At 49.4% G+C, this 10,393-nt stretch overlaps 4 protein-coding genes across 4 annotated transcripts; 2 read left to right on the forward strand and 2 right to left on the reverse strand.

Moving 5' to 3' along the window:
- The first annotated feature begins 292 nt into the window (after positions 1 to 292).
- DEU56DRAFT_801193 (NADP-dependent oxidoreductase domain-containing protein) lies at positions 293 to 1,876 on the forward strand. Its single transcript, XM_041353132.1, has 6 exons — positions 293 to 620; positions 672 to 753; positions 807 to 1,031; positions 1,089 to 1,239; positions 1,296 to 1,669; positions 1,725 to 1,876. Exons 1-6 carry the CDS (start codon positions 379 to 381, stop codon positions 1,815 to 1,817), a joined length of 1,167 nt encoding a protein of 388 aa, XP_041208951.1. The 5' UTR covers positions 293 to 378; the 3' UTR covers positions 1,818 to 1,876.
- Positions 1,877 to 2,186: 310 nt separating this feature from the next.
- Positions 2,187 to 4,386, reverse strand: DEU56DRAFT_801200 (uncharacterized protein; the record flags this gene model as incomplete). The annotated part of the gene is made up of 6 exons (XM_041353133.1): positions 2,187 to 2,830; positions 2,878 to 3,020; positions 3,072 to 3,726; positions 3,782 to 3,937; positions 3,987 to 4,058; positions 4,084 to 4,386. Coding segments are annotated over 6 exons (1,938 nt in total), but the record flags the coding sequence as incomplete, so codon positions are not given.
- A 110-nt stretch (positions 4,387 to 4,496) lies between these two features.
- DEU56DRAFT_801205 (uncharacterized protein) lies at positions 4,497 to 5,685 on the forward strand. The gene is made up of 4 exons (XM_041353134.1): positions 4,497 to 4,790; positions 4,855 to 5,105; positions 5,170 to 5,503; positions 5,565 to 5,685. Exons 1-4 carry the CDS (start codon positions 4,526 to 4,528, stop codon positions 5,591 to 5,593), a joined length of 879 nt encoding a protein of 292 aa, XP_041208953.1. The 5' UTR covers positions 4,497 to 4,525; the 3' UTR covers positions 5,594 to 5,685.
- Positions 5,686 to 6,691: 1,006 nt separating this feature from the next.
- DEU56DRAFT_801207 (uncharacterized protein) lies at positions 6,692 to 8,158 on the reverse strand. The gene is made up of 4 exons (XM_041353135.1): positions 7,664 to 8,158; positions 7,358 to 7,608; positions 6,968 to 7,301; positions 6,692 to 6,897 (listed from the first exon to the last, which is right to left on the reverse strand). The coding sequence occupies exons 1-4, from the start codon at positions 7,923 to 7,925 to the stop codon at positions 6,869 to 6,871; spliced, it is 876 nt and encodes a 291-aa protein (XP_041208954.1). The 5' UTR covers positions 7,926 to 8,158; the 3' UTR covers positions 6,692 to 6,868.
- Positions 8,159 to 10,393: the final 2,235 nt, after the last annotated feature.

Here is a 10,393-nt window from a genome sequence, read left to right on the forward strand (position 1 = left end):
CGGGGTCTCTTCGTTGCTCTGGCCCATCAGAAACATGACACCTTTATTCTGACCTCTTTGCATTCCGTGTAGACCTGTCTAACATACCTAAGTTCATGCCGGATTAGCGGTGATAGCCGTGACATGCTTGTGACAAAGTATGTCTTTATAACTCATCTTACTAGCGCACATTCTAATATTAATAGTACGCGGCCGCTCGCGTTTTTACGCGGCACTGATCTTACTCAGAACACCGACGCGTTTCTCGGGCATCTCATTGATCGCACGATGGTGCTGACGAAGTGCCAGGCTGAAAGAATATATAAAATGTTGCCAGCCTTGGCCCTTCAGACAAACTGCAGTTTAACAACGTCAGATACCTCGATCGACTCTACAATCATGTCTAGTGAAAGAACCTCGTTCTGGGCACCCTTGCCAAAGCCATCATCTAGGCTAGCGCGGTATCGCGCATTGTCCCCTCATGCGAGTGTCCACGTCTCGCCCTTGCAGCTCGGTGCCATGAGCATCGGTGACAAGTGGGAGAAGTACGGGATGGGTAGTATGGACAAGAAATCCTCGTTCAAGCTCCTCGATGCCTTCTACGAGGCTGGGGGGAATTTCATCGACACCGCTAATAACTAGTGCGTATCGCGTTTTATTCAATTCGTCGTCGTCGCTGATATACTTCGCAGCCAAGATCAAAGCTCTGAAGAAATCATTGGAGAGTGGGCAGAGGAACGGGGCATCCGTGATCAGCTCGTGATCGCTACGAAGGTAGCTTTGAGATACGATTAATATTGTTCGATGCTGATACATAAATTTTCAAGTACACGACCAATTACCAGCACAACAACGACGCCATCCGCCAGAAGGTATCATTTACCGGCAATAACGTCAAGTCAATGCACATCAGCGTTAATGCCAGCTTGAAGAAGCTGAGGACTTCATACATCGATATTTTGTACGTGCACTGGTGGGACTGGGACACCTCCGTCGAAGAGGTGATGAACGGTCTGCATGTGCTGGTGCAACAAGGGAAAGTGTTGTATCTCGTGGGTGTTTCCGTTTTCATGCTGGCATCAACTTTCGCTAACATATATCGTTGGCAGGGCATCTCAGACACTCCTGCTTGGGTTGTGTCCAAAGCGAACCAGTATGCTCGCGATCATGGAAAAACACCATTTGTGATATACCAGGGTGCTTGGAACGTCATGAGCAGAGACTTTGAACGGGATATCATACCAATGGCCCGCTCCGAAGGTAGGTCAACAGTGTTCCTCACTCTATGGTGCCTCAACTCACGTTCATCCATACAGGTCTTGCGCTTGCCCCTTGGAACGTCCTTGCCGGCGGAAAACTTCGAACTGACGAGGAAGAGGAGCGCCGCCGGCAGACGGGAGAGAAAGGCCGCACGATCATGAGTGCCAATTGGGAACGCAATGAGATGGAGAGGGCCATGAGTGCAGCGCTAGAGAAGGTTGCGAAAGAAGTCGGTGCGAAGCACATCACAGCAGTGGCCATTGCATATCTTATGCAGAAGACGCCCTATGTGTTCCCGATTATTGGTGGACGAAAAGTGGAGCATTTGGAGGCCAACCTCGAGTCCCTGGCAATTTCGCTCACACCTGAGCAGATCAAGTATTTGGAAAGCATCGTCCCTTTTGAACACGGCTTCCCTTACATGATGATCGTGAGTCACATCAGTGCAATACTGTGTCAGATTGCTGAGACCAGATACTATTCAGGGTGATGACACGCAATACAATTTTCTGTTGCGTTCTTCTACATATTTGGAAAAGCAGCCGCATGGGCATCCCATAGTTCCAGATATTGATTAGTATGGCACCGCTTGTAATTTGTACATGTGTCAAGGCGCACCGCGCCCCAGTAATCTAGGTTGAGACGCATGAACACGATGTTGGCCCTTGGGCAAGTTGTCTCCAAGAGGTCCGTAACTCCTCACCTATATTGTCCCTTGCCAGTGCATCATATAGAACGCAGGTTTTGGTGCATGGAAAAGTTCATGCAGAACCAACCGATAGGAGGGGCCTTACTGTAGACAGCACTGTTCCCTCAACGTAATCGCAGCTCGACCCCACCACTACGTCTGAATTAGGGTTCGGGAGAAAACTCCCTGCTTACTAGCGGCATGATGCTAATTAGCAACTAGTCCAACGACGACGCACAGTTCAATCACCTTCCAGATAATCTCTCGGTTCTTTCTCATACAAACAACAAAAAATCAATCATGTCGAGGTTTCTTCCCTGGATTTTTTGGCGGAGGTGATGCCTCATCTCCCGGTCTGAGCCTCTTCTGCTTCAGCAAGTCGGGGAGCGGACAAAGTTCTATGACCCCAGCACGTTCTTGCGCATCACTGAAAAATTCTGCAGCACTTCTGTGCATATCTTCCAGAAGAGTGTCGTCAAGCGCTAGCAAGGGATAAACTGCCTCCGCCTTTCGATAGCCATCTTTGAGAGCTTTTGCGAAATGAGGAATACGACGGCAAACATCCAAGCACGTCTTTGAAAGAACAGTTTGGCAACTCCTATGGAGTTCTCTAAGGTTGTTGAAGAAGTCATGGCGTAATGCGCAGTAGACCGTACCAGGGAAGGCCAACTGGAATTGTTGCCACTGAGTATCAAAGGAATGGTTGGTGTTCGCCGTTTTTGTGTCTGTGTGATAAAAGAAGATCCAGGTAGAAACCCACCACACGGATTCGATGTCATGCAGGAAATTCATGCGAAATGGAGGTTTGGGCGGGAGGTCTGTTGCAAATAGGAGGGAGTCGGGAATTGAGTAGAAAAGGTACTGCTGGCTTTCTACTTCCAGCGCCATGAAAGGCATTGTTCCCTGTCGAAGTGTAAATAGCGAAAAAAATCATCTTCAAATAATCTTACCGTTTGAACATCATGAGTAGTATTTGAATCTGTCTTTTTCGCGTACTCGAAGTCACCCAATTTCCCGATACCCCCGACCCAGATTACATTCCCGACACTGAAATCGCGATGAACCCAGCCTGCTTTGTGCATATAATACAAGGCTAAGATTGAATGAGCGACTGAGGAAAGGAGAGTGACAGTGGTTTGCTCACCAAGAAGTGCGCCGGACAAGCAAGTCAGAATATCGGCCAAACAGGTAACATCCTTGACAGCGACTCCGACATCATGGAAGACAGTGCGAGTGTGGACTCTGCGTGGGATGCCAGTGTCTTTTCGTGCAATAACGTCCAATTGTGTGGGAATACAGGCAGTCGCGGAGAAGATGGAATTGAGATCGATGGACACCCAGGTACAATTATGCTCGTCTGCAACCATCGGGTCCAGCGTCTCGTCTCGGGTTTCGTCGATTATGACATCCTTCCAGATCCGGACTCCAACGAAGTGCCCCTTGGCATCCGCCAACTCCTCCGGTTGCAGCTTCTCCGCACAGGAAGCCAAGATGTTTTCTAGGATCTCGCCCTCTGATTGACGTCCAGCTTCTCTCCATGAATCTTTGACGGCAACTTTCTTTCCCTCGGCGTCCGTAGCTTCGTACACGCGAGTTCCACTCCCAACCATAGAGTCTGCGCCATAGATTGCAAGTTCATGTGTAGTGGTGAACACTTCGTCCCCGATAGTGAACTTGTATTGGAAACCCTCCCCATCACGGATCCGCTCGACAGTGGGGTCCCATCCGAGCTCTTTCATGGTAGAACACACAGACGCAGATCCAAGAGCGTAAAAGAGCGAGATAACGCCATCGATGTTCTAAATGTACCATGCCTGTTAGCACCCTGACACACAGCGTGATATGTTTGCGTACCTTGAAGAAGTTGATAGGTTCAGTAACCGCAAGGAACGCACGATTGCTGAGCCACAGTCTCAATTGCGTGTCCTCCATTGTGATACCGAACACAAAACGACGAAGAAGATCCTCGCGCATGATACTGTGAAGGCTCCAGACTATCTTCTCTTCGTCCTAGAGCAGGCTCAGTGAGCGGACGCCGACAAGATCTGTAACAACTTACATCTCGGAGAGACCTGGTATCTTCCTTCTTGAACTCGAATGGCACAGCAATATCGAACCAATGTATCTTGGGCTCGGTTTTTTTTGATGTTAAGTACAAGGTATCCATCAGGCGTGGAAGTATTGTTGCACTGCGAGAGGGGCGTTCCGTTTGGGTTCGCTAGGAAGGACACTCCGCGATGTGGGACTTCTTCCAAAATTTCAGCGATGATGCGACCGAGGGGCTCAAACACATTTTCTTTGGACCCTTTCGATGTAGCAGGTGGGGTAAAGTCCGTCCATCGCAAGCCACTCTCGTCGTCGGTGAGAATCTTATTTTTTGTCAAGTTGTTGCGTATGAGCTGCAGGTCCTTCTGAGAGGGCACGGCACCAACGCATTTCACTAGGCAATCGAATGGAACCTGCAGATTGCTGCAGATACCTTTTCAAATCAAGCATGTAGTACGCTGGACGCCGGCGGACTGTCAACTTGAGACTTAAATGAAACGCCCAGCTTTAAAAGCCCTTTAGCGCTTCGCTTACAACCATTCCCACGCTGCTATGTCTCTCCAGCCGTTCATATCCCTGTATCGATATGCTCTTGAGCCAATAGCACCATTTACCTGGTTCGGTACCAACGTCTGCTCCCTTGACCTGGTAGCAGTGTTCCGGCTTTGTGTCGCCTTGAGACAGATGAGGGAAAACTTGTATGCCAAACATCAGCGAACCGCTGGAGAGAATAGACTCGTGCCTGCAGAGGAGAGGTCCTTCGTGAGAGACGCATGCACCGTGCTGACAGTTGTATTTGGAGGAGAGGCTATCATAGGTACTACTAACCTTTTGTATAGGAGATCCCAGCGCTGCTCATACTGACCGCTCCCTATGTGCAGGTCCTCTACTTGGTATTCTGCCATCTTTCATGCTCTCCAGTATTTCCCCCGGATTGTACATTGCCGCACATGCGATTGTAGAGTATATTCCTGTCCTGCCGTCCGTGTCACTCAGCACCGAGCTCCCTCTATCATTTGTCGACGGATTTACACGCGCAATGCTTCTCTGCAGCCTCATACCACCACCCGTCATCACCCACACGTCTCCCGTTGTCGCATCTTCCCCGTGGGCTCTCCTGCTCTCCTCTTTCGTATGTGATCGCTTCTCATTCCCATGCCCATCTTCGTACCTCTAACCATTCTTACCAAGTACAGATAATCACAAATGGCGGCTTCTTTATAACGAACATGTTCTCCTTTGTTGAGCCCACCCCGCTTACATTGACGACTCCCGCTGAGCTTCAGCCCTATGGCTGGACAGCCACTGACCTCTGGTCCGCCCCGCTTATCACGGGGTTCTATGCCCTGCTCACACACGCCCAGCCGTTCTGGGCTGAGTTCCATAGTGTAATTTCGACTGTCCTCGGAGGCGCTGGCGGTAAAGTTGAACCGATGGACCCCGAGTCTGCTCGTGCGCTGTGCGCGCTCATTCTCGTGGGAATATTCTCCACCCGGACTGCGAAGAACTTCGGGCTTCTTTGGAAGAAGAGTGTGTTCCATAAGTTGTTTTCTATGCTGGATCGCTACTGATGTTTTTTTTGTTTGTTTAGGCGTCGCAGAAAAGATCAAGATTCAGTGAATACCCAGCGTGATTTTGGGTTTATGCCCCTTGCTGTCAAATCTACATGACATTTATGAACGATATATACTTGCCTTTACTGGGGCCACGAATTTTCTGTCCGAGCTGTCCAGCAGTGCATTGAGAGCCCGAAAAGTTGTGAAAATACTCTTCCACCACATTTACCCTCCGCTCAGGACAAATCGAAGCTTTAATGACGGAACTGCTATAACTCGACGTGTCCAACAGCAACTCGGTATGGCTGAACGCAGTATACGACCACCACCCCAAGGTTCCATTTGATTGTTTCCATGGCTTACGGGCTCCGTACCCAGGCTTTTTCTGATTTGTGACTCTGGAGTTAACAATTGCAAGGACCGCTATGATAGGCAATCCCGTAAAACTGTGAATACGATGATATAAGTTTTGGTACCCTTCTGTTCCGTTTTTACCTGATACATAAGAAGTACACCGATAAATTTCTCATTGATCAGTGCGCAAAGGTATTGGGGGCTACGTTTTTTACCTGATTCAGTTCGAGTTGCGGAAATGTTAGCGCTATGCGAGGACGATGTTACTAGGATGCCTTCCCAAGCAACTTGATGCGGTGAACCTCTGACAACACATCTCAGTGGAAGGGTCTGTTTAATACAAAGGAATAAAATTACCTGAAGGACAGATCTGAAAGCTGAAGCGACAGCCAAGTCGTCCTGCACCGAAGTCTCGATAAATAAAAGGTTATTTGCCTGTCAAAAATCATCAGCGAGTGATTCAGTCGCATTTGATCCTCAGTGCAAACCATCCTGTTGCCTTTCAAGTCGGTCATATTTCCGATCAGCGTGATGGCAATGTTCGGCTTTCCGTCATCAGGAAGCGCTTTCAGCCACCGCGCGACGCTGAGGTACGTTTAATAGTCCGTGGTGTTATACCGGCAGAGCACCGACATCGTCAGAGTAGCAGCTGATGAAACCGTAAGCCTAAACACTATGAAACGACTGATTTGACAGGAGCTGAGCTCGAAAACTTGTGAAGAGTTTAGTGGCAGTCACAGACGAACTATGCCAATACCAGTGTTATCAAAACCACTGAAGCTCAAGAACAAGTGAGTCGCTAAGATACGCACCAAGGAATCGTTAGCATACGCTCTCCGTGCAGTAGTGGTGGAGCTGCCAGCAGTCTCCTAACGCTTTGCAACAAAAACAAGGTTATCTCATTCATAAATATCTTGCATGACTACATCTTCCGCGTTCGCTACAAAACCAAGGTTTCGTGTTTCTTTCCTATCACTTTGGATATTCACTGTATCTTGATCTTCTCAGCAACACCTGCACATGAGTCAAAAAAAGTCATCAGTACCGATCCTGATCCAGAATAAGATCAACTAATGGAACTCACTCCTCTTCCAGACAAGCCCAAAGTTCTTCGCGGTTCGGGTGGTGAACATTCCCGCGAGAATTAGCGCGCACAGCGCACGGGCGGACTCTGGGTCCATGGGCTCCACTTTATCACCCACACTTCCGAGGACGGTGGATATCACGCTGTGGAGCTCAGCCCAGAATGGCTGGGCGTGCGTGAGGAGGGCATAGAGCCCCGTGATGAATGGCGCACACCAAAGGTCCGTGGCTGTCCAGCCGTAGGGCTTGATCGCGGCAGGGGTGGTAAGTGTGAGCGGGGTGGGCTCGAGGAAGGAGAACATGCTGGTTATGAAGAAGCCTCCATTAGCGATGACCTGTGGTGTGGAAGGGTGGTTAGAGAGATCGAGAAGATTGGGAGAAGACTACGTACAAGAGAGGAGAGCAGGAGAGTCCATGGGGAAGACGCGATGACGGGAGACGCGTGGGTGATGACGGGTTTGGGTATGAGACTGCAGAGAAGCAACGCGCGGGTGAATCCGTCGACGATAGATAGCGGAAGCTCAGTGGTGAGCGACATGGATGGTATGACAGGGATATACTCTACAATCGCCTGTGCAGCGATGTACACACCAGGGGAAACACCTGAGAGCACGAAAGATGGAGGAACACCGAGTAGAGGGCCTAGGCGTGGAAAGGGATCAGTATGCATGACACAGGTTCGACAGTTGGAAAGTACCTATGATAGCCTCTCCTCCAAACTTGACCGTGAGCGAGGTGCATGCGTCTCTTAGGAAGGACCTCTCCTCCACAGACGCGGATTTATCGCCAACGCTGCGCTGATGCTTGGCATGCAAGTTTTCCCTGATCTGTCTCAGCATGCTGCAAAGCCGGAGTGCAGCTACCAGTTCGATGGAGGAGACTCTGATGCCAACATAGCTAAAAGGTGCTATCGGTTCGAGAGCATATCGATACAAGGATATGAATGGCTCGAGAGACATGACGGTGTCAAGGAATGGTTAACGTTGAGGACAAGCAGGACAAAGCCCTGAGACATCCTCCTTCGGCTCAGCACCTGAGCGCCTCTGAACATGTGCCTGTGAACAGTAAGCCATTAGCTGGCGCGGGCGGTCGGATTTCGGAACATATCACAAGCTACCACGTCAGACACCATCGTGCAGCAGCCTTCGCCAGCACACAAGTATATCGAAAACCGTTCAAGGAAATGATGTTTATGCTGCGTCATCAACAATGTCAAATTCATTCATAGACATACAAAAGTCCGGTCAACAATAATGATAGTCCAACCATAACCATAGGTACTGTCCATACATAACCATACGCAACGGAGAAGAGACAAGATTCGTGGTGGAATGTCGTTAACAGGCGTTCCAGGGACCTAAATGCAAGATCATCCAAAACGCACGCCACAGATTGTTGAAGCCCACCCGGCCAGTCCAGCGTAACGATCCTAGTTCCCATTCGTTGCAACGGTCACACCAGTAACGTCCTCGACCGTCCCAAACTTGAGATCGTCCAAGACGCCAAGCATATTTATATCCCAATTCTGAAAGTGCAGATTGACAGCCGGAAAATCCGGGCACTTCAAGAAAGGAGGAAGGCCGTCGAACAACTGAGGTGCGCGGTCGTAGATGTCCATCTTCCGATCCTCGGAAAATTCGGCCCAACATGCCGTGTCCATAGGAATGTCGATAACGTGAAGTATAAACGCACCTTTATACGCCGCTGCAGGTTCATTCAATCCAAGCCCTGGCAAACTTGGAAGTTCCATGAATACGTTGACAGCAAAGTTGAAATAGGTGAGTTCTTCAGCTGAGTAAACCATGTTGCCGAATTGGACTGGAGACGTTACAACCCTCGGTTGACCTTCGATCGATGTATATGGCCTGTATGAGACTGAAACGCCGCGCTTGAGAGCCATCGACCATAGAGTATCTTCAGGATTTTCTGAATTCTCGTCGTTTGATGGATGTTCGGTTATTGGGAGAACGTGCAAGATTATGCCGTGTATAAACCACCCTGGTAGGTTCATAGAAATGACTTCGCTGTCACGAATTACGACCATTGGAAGTGGCTGCGGGAACGCATCTTTGTATGTCTCGAGGTAGTTGGGAAGCCATTTCAAGAGCTCGATAGGATAGATCCTCGGGCGTATCAGTTCGTCGGCGAAACATGAGTTGCGAGGGACTTTGGAGTAGTACCGGTAGGTAACTGTGTCCTTGTGCTGGCAGAAATTGTTGATGAATTGAGCATACGATCGGGTGTCAGGCATGGTAAAGACAGGCATCGGATCCATCGGCATGCCGCAGTGGAGGTCGACGAGGCTTTGATGGACCATTTTTGGGACGATGCTTTCCACCTCGGTATATTTTCTCGGAATGTAGTAGAGGAATGCCGCAGGGATAGTGGCTCGTAGGGGTGGCTCGTTCGATCCGAATGAAGTGAGGGTATAATCGGGAGTCGGTAGGACTTCAGCGGTAGCATCATCGCGTGCAAGTAAATCACTGATTCCAGCGGGCACGGGCCATGGTGGGTATACCAGGTCAGGAGAATAGTGCAAGTTGACATTAATGTTGTTGGCATCCTCTTCCGAATCATATTGCGCGGTGAAAAGGTCAGTGAAGTAGAAGTCAGGTTCCTGCACCGTGTATTTAGCTTGCATACCAGGTTGAGAGCACCATACTCGTACCTGTTCGCGGAAACGAAAAACGTCGAGATTAAGGGCGTCGTAAAGTTCATCAGCACTTGAAAATTTAAAGCCAGGTGGACTGGGACATTCGGGAGTGAAGATATCAGAGGGCACGATCGTGGTGAACAGAATGTCACGCAGGACGTCAAGGGTAGGGGGAGGATGGTCTTCATCCTTCAAAGGGGAGTTGTTAGTCTGAATTGACTGCATAATAAGCAAGAGATGGAAATTGATAACGACACAGAGGAAATGCCTACGTTTTATATGACATGGCTCATGTCCACCAACCACAACGTTGTGGACACTGGAGGGTGAAAGGTGGAAGGGTGGAAGGTGGATGAGGTGGGTGTGTGGTTACTTTGATTTCAGGGTTATGAAACATGGTACAATGGCGAAGCGGCTGTAATGGCCCTAAACCGGGAATGCGAGATGGTTCTTTCCAGCGATCCAACCCATGAGTGCGCTGGTTCAAGACTGTCCCCTCCAGAAAACTTGGTGTCCACATGTCCCTTGCGCCGAAAGGTGTAATCGGACTTGGAATAATCGGTCCTTGATAGGCCAGGGAAGCAATTCCGCAACCTGCAGGATCTGCCGAGTTAGTCGTAGGAGATCAGGGCATGTCATCAGCCGCGCTGTGGGTCGTGCTGCTCGCAAACCTTTTTGTCCTTTGTCAACACCAACTAACAATCATTGTCGCATCACCACAGTTTCAGTCGCACAAAGCAGAATCCTATTAAGAGGAAGAAGAAAGGTAACTAT

Source organism: Suillus clintonianus (assembly GCF_016758775.1).
Source record: "Suillus clintonianus strain FC179 chromosome Unknown DEU56scaffold_31, whole genome shotgun sequence".
Lineage (NCBI taxonomy): Eukaryota > Fungi > Basidiomycota > Agaricomycetes > Boletales > Suillaceae > Suillus > Suillus clintonianus.